Source organism: Manduca sexta, chromosome 17, assembly GCF_014839805.1.
Source record: "Manduca sexta isolate Smith_Timp_Sample1 chromosome 17, JHU_Msex_v1.0, whole genome shotgun sequence".
NCBI classification, from domain to species: domain Eukaryota; kingdom Metazoa; phylum Arthropoda; class Insecta; order Lepidoptera; family Sphingidae; genus Manduca; species Manduca sexta.
Genome location: NC_051131.1, coordinates 8,663,440 through 8,682,016, shown reverse-complemented (window position 1 = coordinate 8,682,016; position 18,577 = coordinate 8,663,440). Strand labels below are relative to the sequence as shown.

General features: G+C 34.6%; 1 protein-coding gene across 5 annotated transcripts in view; it reads left to right on the top strand.

Annotated features, from left to right (window-relative positions):
• The window catches only part of LOC115443458 (potassium voltage-gated channel subfamily H member 8), a 78,467-nt gene that overhangs the window by 50,705 nt on the left and 9,185 nt on the right, over nucleotides 1-18,577 (top strand). For 2 of the 5 annotated variants that reach the window (XM_030168866.2, XM_030168865.2), the window contains exons 4-12: nucleotides 8,703-8,933; nucleotides 10,897-11,034; nucleotides 13,254-13,510; nucleotides 13,668-13,902; nucleotides 13,976-14,139; nucleotides 14,325-14,541; nucleotides 14,968-15,147; nucleotides 17,535-17,734; nucleotides 18,301-18,550. In XM_030168866.2, coding sequence (XP_030024726.1) covers nucleotides 8,703-8,933; nucleotides 10,897-11,034; nucleotides 13,254-13,510; nucleotides 13,668-13,902; nucleotides 13,976-14,139; nucleotides 14,325-14,541; nucleotides 14,968-15,147; nucleotides 17,535-17,734; nucleotides 18,301-18,550 — 1,872 coding nt within the window. The remainder of the gene's footprint in view (nucleotides 1-8,702; nucleotides 8,934-10,896; nucleotides 11,035-13,253; nucleotides 13,511-13,667; nucleotides 13,903-13,975; nucleotides 14,140-14,324; nucleotides 14,542-14,967; nucleotides 15,148-17,534; nucleotides 17,735-18,300; nucleotides 18,551-18,577) is intronic. The other 3 variants (XM_030168870.2, XM_030168869.2, XM_030168868.2) reach the window with 3 other exon arrangements.

Below are 18,577 nucleotides of genomic sequence, written 5' to 3'. Positions count from 1 at the left end.
AGCGTAATGAAAGAGTCAACATAAGGACACCTATCCACCTGCTTCTATATAGGTAGTCCGAATGAACACCATTATTGATATAATATTATGATATTACGACCCGGCGTCGCTCGAGTGTTAGTGGACAAATATTGATTATGAGATTTATCATCTTACATCTTATTACGTAAGACGTGGTCATAATTTTATTAACTTCATAAAAAAATCAAAAGAAATTCCATCCTTACTTTTTGACAATAGACAGCAGTTGACCTGCAATGCTAAGCTTTCCTTCTTGTATTTTGACAAAAGGGTTACTGTTTCTTCTTCACACCTATTCCATCATATTACTGTACTAAAGAATAGAAGTGAAACAGCTTATGGAAAATAAAGGAAATTAATTGATTACTTAAAAAAAAGATATCGGGCAGATATCATGATTTGTAGCAGGCTATGCAACATAACTACAACACAACAACATGGCCGCCTTTAATACACGAACATACGGCTCTCCATATCCATTACTGAATGAGACTTCACGAAGCAGCTTTTAATTGTTAATGACGGCCGGCACTCGCCTCATCTGAACAGTCGACATCTGAAATGACACATGTCAATAGGCGGAATAGGCTACATAGAACGAATACGCCAATGCATAAACTCACGTTTCTCGAAGAGGTAACTTATGTACCCGTAGTACGTGATTATATCTGTTCCGAGATATGATAGGGTAAATTCGTCGTAATACAGGGCCCAAATTTCCATCTATGTATCATCTAGATATGTAGATTTGCTTTTCTAATCGAGAAATTCGCACTTTTAGTTATTGGAACTAGAATACGAAGCCAGGACACTGTTCACAGCCCAAGCAAAGGGTTCCAAACCCAGTGATCAGAGGCAAAAATGAATAACTTAATAAACATCCCAATCAACGAACAGACAATAAGGTAAAATTTCCCATTTTCCATTAGGGTTTTAGAACAAAAATCCGCAGTTTTCATAAGGGATGTCGTCATGGAAAACGGTGAAATAAGTTCCCGTCTGAAAGGCTACCTAATCATAACCTCCTTTCTGTAAGGCGCCACGGGCCTTATTAACACAAGGGATTAAGGCAGGCGAGGATTAAACTAAAGTAGACCACGCTCATATAAAAGCATGTCATAGTAAAAATTGAAAAGACCGCATAGGCCCCACGTTGTAAGAAAACGCTACTTAAAATATCTATTTTATATTTATGGCTAACATAAGAGATTGAAACACAGCATTTACAACATTTAGATCAATTTATTAAGTATATTTTGAGTAAATAAATATTTCATAATCCTCGTAAGTAGTGCTTTAAACGTTATGTGTATCGTTTTATTGAAGTAGTTTGATTGCACATTATATTGTGAGGAATTGGCGCCAGTTTCAATTAACTGCCAGTTATTTCTGTTACACTGCCACACCGTGCGCCGGCGCATTGACCGTACAGTAAAATTAGCCAAGATTTGCGAACGTGCACTAAGCTGCAGTTATGACCGAAATAAATTTATTTGTAGTGTTCTTCTTCTACCGTGCATTCTAAAATGTATAGCTTCCTTATCATGGCAAAGAATTTTATTGGCTATTTCTTATCATATAATATAGGACAACAAACACTATTGAGTAATATGAAATTAGTTTATGAAAGTATTGTTGACATATTTCTAAATTACCGTAATTTTATTTTAATTCAACGTCAATATTTCTAATACGGAAATTAAAAAAATCTATGGCTCGCGTATAGCGGAAAACATAGGTGCTGCACGAAACCAGCACTTATCTAACAAAGTTAAGACGATTCATGTATTAATACATCGCTATAAATAAAACTTCTTGGAAGCCACATTAAATATAAATGAGAGAAAACTTTGTAAAGTAATAGAGAGAGTAACTTACGAATACGAAACCACAGTAATTGTAAACTAAAAAAGCGAAAGGTGTAAACAGTTTCTATTTTTAGATACGCCCGTGTGAATTGAAAATAAAACGTGGGTATCGCGTGCTTCTCTCTATGCCGGCGACCTCAAAGAAATGGCTACGGGCTAGGAAGCTGTTTACAAGACTTGGGAAAGCTTAGCCCTCTACACAAAACGGAAACATTTGACTGAAATCTACACAACGTATATTACTAGTACCGGCTTTGCAAATAGTTATTTTGTAAACAAATACAGCGTACTTCGTATTTACTCGCCTGAATATTACAAGGAGGTCTAAGCTAATAGTGGGCTAGTATTTAACGAAGTTTATGTGTACAACAAACTTACTATGCGAAGGTAGTGGTTTCGAATAGTATATTCTAAAATTAAGTAGTGAAAAATACATCGCACTATTTAGTAGTACATTGTTCTGATAATTATAGAACAATAATCTATATTCTATACTATTATATGGGGCTCAAGAGTTTGTTTGTTTGAACGCACTAATCGCAGGAACTTCGGGTTCAAATTAAAAATTATTATAGTGTTGCATAGCCCATTTATCGAGAAAGACTATATGCTATATAACAACACTCTATGGCCCATAGGAGCGAAACATCAATCAAAAATGTTTCCAAAAACAGGGAAGATTTATTCGTTTTGAAAGCTTCCGTAGCGTGCGCTATGTAAACGATTAAAGTTACGCAACAATCATGTATGACGGAATTGTTCCTCTTAAAAAATTCTAAAAATACAAAGTCCTATACCGCATCTGTCTGCCTGTCTGAACGCGACAAACTCAAAAACTACCCAACGGCTTTCGATGAAATTTTCTATGGAGATAGTTTAAGACCCCGGGAAAGACATTGGCTCCTTTTTATCCCGGAAAAATATATAGCGGGACTTATTTTTTAGAAAAGTATATCACGCGGGCGAAGCCGCGAACAAAAGCCAGGAAATTATATGTAGCAATAACACACAGTAATAAAATTGGTTCTTATTGTAATAAGAATTAGGAAGATATAACGCTAGGGTCATTTAGCGTTGATACTTGAGAACATAATCGCAATTATATTTATGATATAGGAGATCTATGAGCCGACATTACAGGGTAAGTAAAAGGAAAAGTAGCTACGTGATGGCACTTGTACGGCATTAAGGATATAATTCATCATGAAGGACAGAGTGGGACCTCTTGTTATTGCTTTGGGGACTCCGTATATACATATAAAGAATTGCTGGAAATATACCTGTTGATAGGATGGGGGATATTATTTGTTATATAAAGAGAAACAAATCTTTTTAATTCGGTAATTTTATTTACAGTTAAGCTATAGAAATTGCTTAATTTATATTACTCTAGGTGTTGCTCGTGGAAAACGTTTCCTGCTACAAAAGTGCTTAAATAACTGTAGCGATTTATAGACGTACAGTGAAGACGCCATTGCAATCTTTTAAAAAAGCATGATTAAAATTCTATTTTGTCCCAATGTGTTCAAATTACCAGAATTTAAATAGCCTATGTGTTAATCCAGGAGATAGTCTAGCCATGTGCCAAATTTAAATCAAATCCGTTCAGGGCCCTTATTCTGTATGATAGTGTAAACGCGTTACACGGCCGTGTCATGTTATCTTCGAGAAATGTGCGTGGAATGGTATTCTGTAAGCCAAATTTCTATAGTCCTAAACATGATGCGTCAAAATAACGTGCGGGATAGAGAATAAGGCCCCTGTTGTTTTTACGTTTAATTCTAACAACATTCAAACATTTTCGCAAACTGTGAAGTGATCAGTAATTACATAGGCCTACTAATTTATATTGGCCTATTCGTCTGTGACACCATCACAGCGCTTTCTTACCACTTACGTGTATTTTATTTTTTTTTCTACCAACATAATTTTAAACGTCTACTTTGTTAATCTTATCTATACTACTCTTGAAAATCTAGCGGCTACTCCGATTTTTCGCACTGATTTTTTTACAAGTTTCCTATAACTATAATATTATTTTGGCTAAAGATATCAATAGTTAGGAAAATATTATATAATTAATTATAGTAAATTTTATTTCATGTACACCTTATTTTTAAAGTCATGGTTACGACGTGTCTAACATACAACGAACTCTAAATCTATAAACATAGAGTCGCATTTACAAGCAAAATATAACCCAATGTTCTTATCCACGTTTTCATAAGATGATCTCGCCTGAGACAAAAGTGGATTTGTAAAATTAATAAAGGTTTAGAGATACAAAACTGTACAAGCTTTATAAAAATACAAAATAATATTTTGGAAATATATAAAATTGTACAGTCGGTACAGTTTAATAACGTTAAAGGGATATTTTCATACGAGCACGACAAAGTTAGCGTAGTGGGTACCAATTGAATACCTACCTCTCAGCAGTCGACACAATTATGCCGGCCTGTTAATACCGGATATACATATGATCCCGGAACGCAACACACTTACGTGGACCACTACGGCCAGTTTTAACACCTTCTGTAGGATGGTCTCTATCCGGGCGGATATAAAATATATCCTACTTGCTTATTCCTACATTAAAAACAAAGATCTTATCAGAACAATAATTTATTGCTTCGTTATTTATTTACTATTTAGGATTACTAATATACGATGGGCAAAAACAAATAAAAATTAATATATATATATATATATATCATACACATACATCATCTAAATTCTGTCCTCCTCAAGTTATTCATAGTCCTTACCCACAGCTTACATTAGTTACAAAAGTGACACATTTTAGAAAGAAGTTAAACCAGAGTTACCTATGTAAACACAAAAACAAGTTGCATATTTGGTTGCTAAGTTACAACTTCGCGAATTTCAATTAAAAAGTAATATAGAGCGAGAAAAATTAATTTCAAGTTTGACGTGACCTCAAAAGCCTCTCAGAAAACAAACAATCTACCAATCAAAATTATTTCATGCAAACTTATTTCGAGAAAGCTGAAACATTGCGGCGGCAGCACGCCCTCGGCGTTCGGCATTTTACATTTCCATCTTATTTCGATCGATGCCAAAACAATAAATATAGACAAACGATAAATAAAAACGCGTACAATCGCGCCAAACCGCAGCTCTTTATGCCATTGTTAACTTCTCGACCGTTCCTAAACTTATAGAAAACTAACTTTTGCTCGCGGCTTCGCCCACGTAAAGCAGTTTCACGACATATTCTTTTTTTCGACTTACTTGTTATGTATCGTTATAGTATGACCAAATTACACAAATCGTTATAAATTGTAGCCTATGTGTTTGTTATTCTGTTTTATAACCGTTCGGTAGTTTTTTTGTGAAAGAGGAACAAACATACATACATCCATCCGCACAAACTATCGCATTTATAATATTAGTAGGACTATTCATTGTATGTATTCCAGGCGTGTTAAAAAAAATCTTTTTAGTGTTAACAGTTGCTTTATCGAGAGGAAAATATAAATCACCTGTTAATTAGACAGTTATAAGTGATTTGCATTACTGAAATGCGTTCACCAGCTTGTTAACATGTAAACGAAATTTAGTAGAAATAAATTTATAAACAAACTAGCACGAACGCCAATTTCCTTATAATAAACTGACTACTTAGTTACATAATACGAGTAGAGACGGCTGCAAAGAAAAAAAGTATTTTAGAAGTAAAATAACAGCTTTTCATGCATTTCTAAATTTAAAAAGAAATATGCGACTATTATAAACTATTGTCGCACATTAAGTTAGTATATTATTATTCAGGTACTGTTAAGTACCTAATCTTATTGGACATTAAGGTAAATAGAGTCGATGGCCAACGGTAACCACCTTCCATTTGATGGGCAATAAGCATGTCTGTCTTTGGAGGAAATAAGGACAATTTGCGTCCAAATAGCGTCCATTAATTAGAAATGATTATCCCTCGCTAATCGGCACAATTATACCGGCTTGTTCGAAACCGGATATACAACGCAGGTTTTAACAATTTATAATTAAGTAAGCATTTACCGATTTATAAGCGAACCAATAAAACTCATACCTGTTACATAACTAAATTAAATTATGTAATGAGAGAAAAATAATTATAAACTATAAATTCTTAAATTATTCAGTTTTGTAAAGAAAAAGATTCAATGCAAAATTAATGATCGTTTGGATTATTAAGTCATCTGTTAAATGTGTTTCGGCGCATCGTGGGCATTGAATAGTGAAACTGAATTTCCAATTCCGCCCAACTAGTTTTCTCTATCACAGCGCACAAGAGAAGCTCGTTGTAGTAAGCAAGCAGCAGAGGGATTTTACAGGAATATCAACGCCGAATGTTGACTGTGGACCAATATTATTATAGCTCCCGACCCATTTAGGTAGTACGTAACAAATACACACTTAATATCATAGGACTTAAAAATGTTCGTCTTTACTCGAAGATGACATTCTTCTCGAAATTAACTATTTTCGATAAGACTCATCACGTTTTTGATGTGCAAAAAAGTTCCAATAAACTACTATCTACTATCTACCTCCTGTTGTCGGTAAGTAGGTAGAAAATGTATTTATTGGCTTGTGTATTGTGTCCATATCGTCATAAATTCGTTGGTTACTGACAGCTGTGAGCCACTCAAAAAAAAAAAAACATTCGTTTTCATTATAATAATATTATTGAACATAACACTTTGTTTTTATAAATCCCTATACGCATATAAGAAAATTCTTGAAATGCGAGTGTCAAGTATTAAGCGGTTTCATCAAAATAAATTGAATTTTAGACAGGTATTAGCGCAATATTTAAGGCCACAGTCCCTACGTATTATTTGACTCTACGTGTAAAAAGCTATCATCGATGCTCAGTTCTTATCCTAATGTTATTCAATACGAACATTGCCATCGAGTATATTAGTCCCGCTATATTTATCACAGAATATTTATAGAGTCTATATTTATTCCACAACCCCACACATATTTCGCAGTTACATAATTTTAGCGTATAGAAAGAACTACTTACTAGATAATAAATATGTTATTGAGCACCCAAGCTTCACTTTGTACAACACTTGAGTGTGAACGTACCTTTGGAAATACTTATTATGAATGGAAATCTATCCATTAACATCATTCTTCACTTCTTTGTGTTGGGATCAAGTTTCGCTGGTATCTCATATAGAACAAGCACTAACGTAGTTTTTCATGGAACGTCAAAGAAACTTTTCTTATTTTTCTTCAGGGAATACCAAGCCAAATGTAGTATTTATGATTGTGGGCTGTTTATTTTTATCAAAGTTCTGTAATGCTTTTTCTTATTGTTACGTCTAGTTGAACATGAAAAGATGTAATGTAAAATAGCAATAAAAAAAACTTTTACAAATATATAATTTCTGAATACTACTAAGTAGAACCGTCGTAAAATTACAACAGGGTAGTTTGAAAATTAAAATCCTGTAACCGGATTTTGAAGTCAAAAGTAGTTGTAATTAGTAAGATTATACTCTTCAATTATAAATTAATCACTCTCAAGTTTAGACGATTTTTTAAATGAAAACTGAATTAAAAAATTGTAAACTGAATCTACGAAGAGGAGTTTTACGCTTAAACTTTTATTTCTGGCGCTCCCCAGCCACTGTCGCGGCTTGCTTGCTTTCTTTACTCGGCTCGCGCATATTGTACGAAGTTCAAACTAATCTAACCTAATTAAGGATTTCTGCGACATAACTATTTTATTCATAAGCTGGTGACACATATGCACGGAATTGGAAAAATGGCTGTGGCTAGTTTATATTAGATAATATTATATTTATGTACAAAAGAAAATATGACGATTGAAATATTAGAAACAAAACACTTCAATACGTTAGCAATTTAAATACCATAAGTACACGGATTTAAAACCCTACACAAGCAGCTGAATAAGCTACTACAAAGTTAACCTTAGGCTGAGAAAACTGTTCGCTCTACTTATCCAACTTTAGAAACATGTTCATTGCGTCTCAAATTGTGGAGGCAATACGGTAAAACGACGTATCCTAACCTAATTTCGGTTCCAGTGGTAACAGTCGCAATTGCAATGACACAAAAAAAATATTTATCCATCCTGGTTTCACTTGAACATACAAATTCTCCAAACTATTAATATTGATTGATGGCACGGTTAATATATTAGCAATACTAGGAACTCAAATTTAGAGCCACCTAAATGATTTCACTGGGCATAATATACAACCGAGAAATACAACATGAATACTAGATATCTTTAGAAATAGCACACGTCGCGCGTCAACAAAATAGACAACCAACATGAAGTCCACCCATCCATTTAATGTAGCAACACGCATACTTAACCCATGACTATTTCTATATTTACGAAACTAGTTTACACATATTTAATTCTAAACTACGTAGCGGTATAAAGGCAATTGAAACTTTCTCTTCAACTCGGAAACGTGAAGCTGAAAATACATTTGAACATATGAATAAAGTTCTATGGTTACGTGTGTCATACACACTCGAAGTTAAACTTTAGCTCCTTGGTTAATTTCCCATTAATATACATTACATTTGAATAATACACGTGCCATTCAAGCTGGTATTTCGGTTCGTTCTCGGATTGTGTTGTAAAATGCTGGAATAAATTCAAATGAAATGAAATGTGAATACTCTTTATTTTTTACCATTTTCAATGATATGCAACTAACAAGTGATGGATCCGGATTAATGCAGCAGAAAGTAAATGACAGTGTCATATTCTATTTCATTACTGTCGGCTTAGCTATGTCATTTTGTCGGCAGACAGCAACTTCGTCCTGGGCAACGCTCAAGTCCCATCGTACCCCATCGTGTACTGCTCAGATGGGTTCTGCGAGCTGACAGGCTGGGCGCGTGCGCACATCATGCAGAAGGCGTGTGCGTGCAAGTTCCTCCACGGGCCCGACACGCGCGAGGAACACCGCCACGAAATCGACTCCGCGCTAGACTCAAAACATGAACTCAAACTGGAACTCATATTTTATAAAAAGAATGGTGAGTAGTTTTCACAACTATAAAGTAACTTCTGTATTACAGAATTGCGAGGCAAAATAAAACATGCAGTGAATGCCAGATGCACGGCAGACCGCGCAATTAATAATGAAGGGAGACAACAAAAATTAGCGAAAGTTGTTAGAGTTTCTTTGTAAGGCAAACTAATTAGTAAAGCTTTCATTCAGAGGTAATGTTTTTGCAGTCTTAAAAATAAAAATGTTATGCAAATATGAACTATCATAAATACTTTTTATTTTATACTAGTTTTTGCTTGCGGCTTCGCCCGCGTAAGAGAGTTTTCTGGGATAAAAATCCCGCTTGTGTATTGTAAAAAAAGTATCCGTTTTAATTATATTTATGGCTCACTATTTTGGTCATAGTGGCTTTCACATTAAAAGTAGAAATATGCTGTCGCGGGCATTTATTTAGTTAGAACTATTTAAGACAAACAATCCTACGGTACATCATCTTTGGCTAACTCCAACGGATTAAGCAGTGTACGCCAAAATAGCATTTTTTTGGCGACTTACTTGATATGTATCATTATATTATGACCAAATTACACAAAATAATCATCCAAATCCGTTCAGTAGTTTTTCGTGAAAGAGGAACAAACATACACGCATACATCCATCCTCACAAACTTTCGCATTTATAACTATTTGCAAGTAAGATATAATGTATAGCCAAACTAACACTGAATCAATTGAATTATCGTATACCACGATATATTTATAATTTAAAGGTAGGTAAATATTCATATATTGTATTAACAAAATTTAGGATAACACGTTTTATACAATTTGGTTATGTACACGTGTCCTTATTAATATATTTTTTCTGACGGTATATACTAGAAAGGTATCTTAAAATCTATATCGAAATCTCGTTCTGCCTTTGTACAATGAATATGGAGGAATTCTATTATTTGATTTACCCGATCCAGAAATCAATTTATGATATTACTACCTCGCTGCCTACATCGATTTGTTTACGTCTACACAGGAAATTATTTTATATTCAGTGTAACTGGATGTGCGCGGAAATATATTTCTTCACGTTACTGTTTGAAATTTAAAGCTATTACATTTGAAGCAAATTAGAAATAGATATAGTTATAATAAACTAATACAGGATCAATACATATAGAACAATTTTCAGAAACCAACCTGCAAACTAAAAAGATTTTGTTTTCTGCAAAATGGGCAGCAATACCGTTTATATAACTTTTTATTCAGTTCAAACGGGGATCTAATGCGAGAGGCTCTCGTTTAAAGAACAGTAAAAATTTACTTTTACATTCCCCAAATAACAAAAATTACTATATCAGTTATTTATTACTCTAAAACTTGTGCCTTCATTTCATTCTTAAGTATTTTATTTACAAGTTCATAAACTTTGTTATTGTTAAATGATTAACAAATTGTTGTTCATCGCAGCGATTAGAAGTATATATATTGTTTCATTTACACAATGAGAACCGTTTTTTTTATATGGTGTACAACAATATATGGCGAGACTTACTAATAAAATAAATGTACTCTGTAGGCAATATGTTTTTATCTTGCATCAGCAACATTAATAATATATGGACTCTTACCAAATACACATTACTTTGCTCTTCATCGCCTAATGCAAATAACTTAACAAAGCTTTAGTCGACGCCGCAATCGTAAACAAAGCCAATAAAGAGTTTACGGTTTCCTTCGGCAAAATTAAACTTTTACAAGCACCCAGCTGTTGGTAAGCTGTCACCAAGCGTTTACTGCTCTCAACAGCGATACGATAGGGATACATACATTAACTGTTATAATGGCACTTAAGCGCGACGCTTTACGAAAATAACGGACTGCTATTTAAGGAACCCGGGTTTTACTCGCTCCCTGCATATTCAATGCAAAACGACGCAGTGCAGGTTTTGAATTTCAATTAAAAGGGAAATTTACATGATATAAAATTACAGGTTCTCCCTTTTGGTGTCTCCTCGACATCGTTCCAATTAAAAATGAGAAGCGAGAAGTGGTTTTATTTCTCGCTTCGTTCAAGGATATTACCAACACGAAGATGGCCGCCATGAACACAAATGAGGACTTTGACAGCGGTAAGTATTATCCTCTGACGGCTGTGAGACATGTAAGAAACGCTATAAGAGTTATTTAATACTCACTACACAGCCTCTAAGGTTGGCTAACCCCTAAAACCATTAACAGATGTGCATTTGTAATCACTTATACTAAGCACGTTGTTCTAGTGCTATAGGTACATCCTAAAGGATGCTAGCGTTAGATTGAGCTCCCGTAGCTCCTGGTTGCCATAGCGAGTTGCGAGCTTCACCGCACGGTAAAGTTCCTTACAACTGTTTGATTTCTCTACCCACTGTTATATTGATCGAATTAGTTTGTAGATAGCCGGATTCTAAATTTGAGTAGATTTATAGAGAAAAATCACTTTAAAATATTAAAAGAATATTGTTTTTATTTATAAATCCCTTCGTATGATTGTAAATATCTTACTGACTTACTTGGAAAACTATAATAAATCCTATTCTTTTTATTTTATGCGTGATACATTTGATTATCTAATCATATGTAGATATCATATTCTGTCATTGTTTTAAAACGAAATTACTATTAATGTATTAAATTCATATTATGTATTTATGTATCTATTTATAGTGAGATATCTTCATCTTAATATTATGTACTTGTTATTCGGACGTCTTGAGAGAATTATTTTATCAAATTATTTCTCCTTACAAATACAAACGAATATAATTTTGCTATTACGTAATTCCCAGCGCGACTTAGAAAATCTAGGAAAGCAGATAATTCCACTGAATGGTTGCCTTAATTCCTTTAGCAACTATTGTTCAAAATATATGCAGCTAAATACGCCGGAGCAAATAAATGAATAAGACAAAATAAAGTGTGCTAGAAATGTAGAGTAGCTTCTTAAATACAAAAAGTAATAAAAGGTAACCAAGCCACGAAGTTGCTATAACAATTGTGCGATAGTAAGCGAAATTAAGGCATTTCTTCGTTTATTTCTACAACTTTTGTTTTTATACTGTAAAAACCAAGTCATTTCTTTATACACTACGTAAACCACGAGACGAATAAAGTATAGATGAATAAGAAGGACATTGCAACCTTTACATTATGTCTAGCTTTCAGTTACATTAAACTTTCCTTATAATAGAAATAATATATTTTAATAAACTATGTAGTTCTTTCTATTTTCAAAAAAACAAACCACCCTGTGATTCTTAAAAGACAGTTATCTTTAGTGAGTAATTTAATTCAATGATAATTTAAATATTTAAATACTTGAGTCTGCTAATGTCGCCAGTAAACGCTACTTTCAAAATTATTTTTGCACTTTTTACGTCAATTTTATACCTGTCATTTAAATTTTTACCTTTCAGAATTATATCACTTTGATTAAAAATTGCTAATAAAATGTTGATTACAGTGCACGGCTATTGCATGTTCTAATGTAATTAACAAATTATGTAGATTTCTAGTACTAAAGTTTATAAGAATTTAATACTTTTCGTTTGTGCGAATATATGCATGCTGCATTTAATATTTTTTACCTATCACTTCCACAATACAAAAAAAATATGATTTTTTATTTTATAATAGTAATTCTTGTATTGTAATAAAATGTAAAATCAATTAAAAGTTAGATACCAAATTAAAATAATAAAAAAATTGTATTGTTTTCATATTATTTAGAATTTATGATTCCGTTAATTATAATAGTTCTTTATTAAATGTTTTAAGTCGCATTACATCTGCTTTAGGCTGGCGACATATTATATTGATACCCCTTAATCGGTTCGAAATCCCAAACGACTATCGAATGTATATGAAGGTATATACTCACTCGTTGTGCATGAACGTAGTAATTATTTATGTAATTTACGAGTATTTACCTAATACGCTGATCTGATTAATCCGTCCGTAATATGAACGAACGTATCGAACTAGAGATCCTCGAAGATCATCCCAAATATGATATAAAAAGCTGACATTTATAAGATTTCGAATCGATACTGCTATCCAGTTTTGTCATCCAAAGCCTAGTTGCAAGATTTTCTTTTAGGGATACGTAGTTTAAGTTTGGCCTTTAAATATTACCATCGCGAATATGATTTGTTGCATTATTTTTATCTAAACCTCATGCTATTATTTTGCTTCGTCAATCAAGTATTTGAAAAGCGAAAGATTGTTAAAAAAATATTTGGAAATCCTGCAACAAGGGCTCAATAGGCCAGTAATAAGGTCAACACAGTAACAGGGTGGTTTATGCGTGCAGGAGCCGCGGTGCGGCCTTCGGCTGGCGTGGTCACTCTAGCGTTATCCCCATTTGTACCCGCAGCGGCACTCTTGGGCGCCCGGTTCCGCGCTGAATCTAGTTGCCTACTTCCAGACCCGAATGGCAATCTTGACCCCGAAGCGCCATCGCCCGCCAACATGGGTAGGCGGCGCTCTAGGGCGGTACTATACCAGCTTTCAGGACATTATAAGCCAGACAAAATGAAGACTAAACTAAAACTCAACAATGTTAGTAAGGTAATTTTTTTTATTCGATCATATTCATGTACCTAACGTTGATAATAATTTACAGCAATCGATTGTAATTAAGCAAATCCAACTAAGAGCGTTATTAATTTAATTTTCTTTTTAAATCCTAGGCCTTTAGCCTTATCCTAGACATTTCACTTTTCAGAATCTCCTACATTCATCAGACCCTCCATTACCCGAATATAAAACATCTGCAGTGAAAAAGTCACGATTTATAATATCACATTACGGTATTTTTAAAACGTTCTGGGACTGGCTTATTCTCATAGCTACATTCTACGTGGCGGTCGTGGTTCCATACAACGCCAGCTTTGTTGATGAGGGTCATCCCAGGATCAGCGTGACTAGTGATGTTGTTGTGGAAGCGCTCTTCATTGTCGGCAAGTAATCCCTTAGAGTTTCAGATGCAATTTCCAGTTGTTTTTTTTTTACTGATCCTTTGTGTCTTTTTAGATATTGTGCTAAATTTTCGGACAACATTTGTTAGTAAAAAGGGAGAGGTGGTATCTGACTCGAAGGCGATAGCTCTTAATTACATCCGATCCTGGTTCGTGGTAGATCTCCTGGCCGCGCTTCCATTTGACCTACTTTACGCGTCGGACGTATACAGCGGGGCGGTGAGTTAACGCCGTCGACTAATTAAACACGCCGTTGTTATTTAATTATTGCTTAAACTCAAAATGGTCCCAAGCGCTTTACCCACAATCCGGTATGAAACGTGTCATATTTCACCGCGGATTTGGAGCATTTTGCTTCACGTCTCATATGATTTACGTTGCTACAGTTTAACATCGTTCCGCAGGAGTCGACGCACGGAAACGTGCATTTAGTGAAATTAACGAGACTGCTGCGCCTGGCGCGGCTGCTGCAGAAGATGGATCGATACTCGCAGTATTCGGCTCTCATATTGACTTTGTTGATGCTTTCTTTCACTTTGCTGGCTCACTGGCTAGCATGCATCTGGTTTATCATAGCTGAAAAAGAAATCGAAGTTCACAAAAATGAAAGTTGGGATTTAGGTAAATTTCTAATTACAATTTTACTATTCAATGGTAGTTATGTAAAGTTTTACGCTTCTTTCTAATTATATTATGAAAAATATAATAACGGCCCAAGTTATAATTACCAATTTCTTTAATAATCTATAAGGTAACGCCCGCTATTTCTAATTTATTTTTTATGATACCGAGCCGCGTGCGATCATTAATTAATCCTAATTGGTTTGTCAGGACCGTATGCCCGAAATCTTTTAATATAAAGTACATAAAAATAAATCGTCATCTCGTTTCTGTGTAACGAGAAACTCATGATACACTGAAATTCAAAGTTTTTATTGCTTTCGCGTTATTTGAATTCCTTCCAAATATTAATCCACCTGTTTCCGCACACTTCTGTTTTATGAGGATTTTTCTCAATCCGCCTTGTTTTCATGCCTTACATTTTAGGATGGATAAACAACTTGGCAGAAAGATTAAAAGTGCCTATTCCCAACATATCACACAGCGAGAGTTATGTGACAGCCCTTTACTTCACCTGTTCATCACTCACTAGCGTCGGTTTTGGAAACGTCTCGGCGAATACGCTACCTGAGAAAGTTTTCAGCATTATCACCATGTTGATCGGAGGTAAGACTGACAAATCATGAGTAACAAGTGAAGCGTCAATACAAAGATAATATAATATACAACAATATTTCTAGTATTAAGGTATTTAACATAAATATAGAAGAAGGTAACGTGCTCTAAGATCTATGGGTACCTACTACACGTATAATGTAGGCAAGTATATTATATCTAACAATTGTATATGTGTCACGTAATGTCTTTTATATAATTACTAGCTTCCGCCCGCAGCTTCGCCCGCGTGGATTTCGGGTTACAAAAATGGAGAAGGTGCTCAATTTGTCGGGATGTTTTTTTAATTTATGGTGGTATGCAGGTGGTCCGATTGTCCGGTCAGGGTCTGATGATGGGATCCTGGTGAAATCGAAGGAACTTTTAACCATTAAGGTTGCACACGAAATGACGGAAGCTTAAGAAATCGAGTAACTTCTCCCGTTTTCCCAACATTTTCCATCACTGCTATGCTCCTATTCATTGTAGCGTGATGAAAAGTATACTATAACCAGCTCAGGAGTATGAAAAATAATTGTACCAAGTTAAGTTAAAATCCGTCGAGTAGTTTTTGTTTCTATAACGGTTATACAGACAGACAGACAAAAATTTTACTAATTGCATTTTTGGCATCAGTATCGATCCCTAATCACCCCCAGTTATTTTGAAAATATATTTCATGTACAGAATTGACCTCTCTACAGATTTATTATAAGTATAGATATGCAAAAGTAGCTCAAAAATTGTCCATAACGAAAACATGCATTTTTAAAGTAAAACAAAAGAAATAATATCGTGAAGCCAACCAAATAACTAATGATATATTAAATTTTGTGACTGTTCAATTTAGTCAGGTCCGCGATATCACTTTTGTTGAGTTTCAGAACGCGACATTACATTATCATATTCTGTGCTCCAACGCACACTGCTTTGATGTTAGGAACACACCTACATTGCTTAGACAACAGTGAACTTTATACAATAGCAATAAAGCTCAAATTGACTCTACGTATTAGTTAGAAAACGTTTGTATGGGAAATAGAAAAATGCTGTTTTGAGGATTTTCCCGGCAATTATTCGAATTTTTCTCACCTTTTAAACCTTCCCTAGACCTCCACGAATAATTCAAGACCAAGATAAGATAAATCCGTTCAGCCGTTCTCGAGTTTTAGCGAGACTAACGAACAGCAATTCATTTTTATATATATAGATTTTATTTTTATTACTCGTCAAGTAACATAGACTAATTTGTGTTAGTAAAGAATACATAGATTAATGTTAGTAAGGCAACTGTGAGGCAATTAACAATGTGTCCACTAGGTACTGCGCTCTTCATGGCGGAGCGTGCATCCTGCAGCGTAGCACATAGGCACAGTCTAAATAATTTTCGAACATGTTTTATACCCAATATTGAAACGATTATGTTTTCTATAACAGGACAGGCTAACAAGCATATCGGTCACCGGATGGTTACGATCGCTACGAACGGGTACCCACTACCCAAGAACAATGGTCGCATCAGGGCTTCATTGACCCGTGAGAGTTATCGTACGCCAGCAAAGTTGTTACGTCAAGTTATTTTTATATGAGATAAATAGGCAATGGCACTCTACACGCCACTCTTACATAGGTTATAGACCCACACTAGCATAGACTATGAGATCCTATGAAGCTGTCAAGGAAGTATTATTAGAAAACTGTAAGGGAGAATAGACTAACCTACGGCCTGTAATTGTTTAGTTATATAATTTGGATGAATCCACATCACAGGTTTGCTGGTGTCGATAAGTTTAGCACAAATGCCTTCGTCACGTCATGTGTAGTATAGATAATATTGGCAGCACATTCGCTCGGCCTCTTTACAATCAATGGTAATTCTGTACTGGATCATTGGATTCAGCGAGCATATTCATATCATTAAAATTAAATACGACTCTAATATTTACATTTGTGTGGGTTTTAATTACGCCTTCAGGTTACATAATATGGACTATAAAGTACTAATATAGAGACCGCAGGCCAGTTAACAGCTTGATAAAAGTCGTTAGGCATAGTATTGCGAATGATATGGAACTTTTATATTCTGTTGTATTCAGTGCTCTATTGTTGTTTCGACAATAAAATAAAAGATTATTGTTGTAATTGTGCTACATTCAACGTATTCAACACGAAAATGAATACACACTAAATATTTCATAACCATATCGTTAAGAATTTATTATAATAGTTTATAATATTTAACAACTACGTAGGGTCCATGCAAAGCGAAAATCGTCTAACATTTCAGCTTCATAAAGAAACACAAAACTACAGCTTGTTATCCCTTTTATAGTAAACGGAAACCTTTTGTTAGTTAAACTTCGCAAATAAACTTGTCTTGTTATATTACTTCTTTTCAGCTCTGATGCACGCCGTGGTGTTCGGTAACGTTACTGCCATTATTCAGAGGATGTACTCCAGAAGGTCCATGTACCAAAGCAAATGGAGGGACTTGAAAGATTTCCTTACGATTAATCAAGTGCCCAAGGAGCTGAAGCAACGCATGCAAGATTACTTTCAAACAATGTGGTCGCTTAATCATGGCATTGACATACACGAGGTTCATTCATATTTCACACGTATTTTAATTAATTCGTTAATGACAGTTACAAAGCCCGCCTATTGTTCCACTAGCTATAGTTGATTCGTGTAATGTGTGTTTTATCTTTTACTTATGTAGTGTTCAATAAAGAATTATCTATCAGTCTAAAAAGCATTTATTTAAATAAGACTATTTCACGCAAATACTGACGTTAATTAAAGTTGTAATTTCTTCTTAAATATTTTATTGAAATTGCGTGCTCAATATATATTAAATTTTATTCGCCATTAACCAGCAAAGACTGAAAATTGCAACATTTTCAATTCAACTGATATTATAAAATCACGTTTATAAAATTGCGATCCAGCGACTAAATGGTTTGGAAACAAAATATAGCCCGATTCAAATCGTTACTTTACCTGCCACATTTTTGGAGCGACAAGCTATGCTTCTATTAAACCTTTATTATTCTAGAAATTCAAATTATGAAGCTCACCAATCTTAAAAATTCTTTGATCGTTTTTATAAAGTGATGATATATTTCAAACGGGATTCATATATTTGATCTCAGTATTTTTTTTCAGACCTTAAAGGAGTTCCCAGAGGAGCTCCGGGGTGACGTGTCCTTACATTTGCACCGTGAAATACTATCACTCCCTATATTCGAGTCGGCTTCGCAGGGCTGCCTCAAGTTATTATCTCTGCATATCCGGAACAACTTCTGTGCCCCGGGCGAGTACCTCGTGCATAAAGGGGACGCATTAACATATATTTATTATATATGTAACGGCTCAATGGAAGTGATGCAAAACGATATGGTTGTCGCCATACTTGGTAAGCGCCCGTTGTAGAAACACTCTT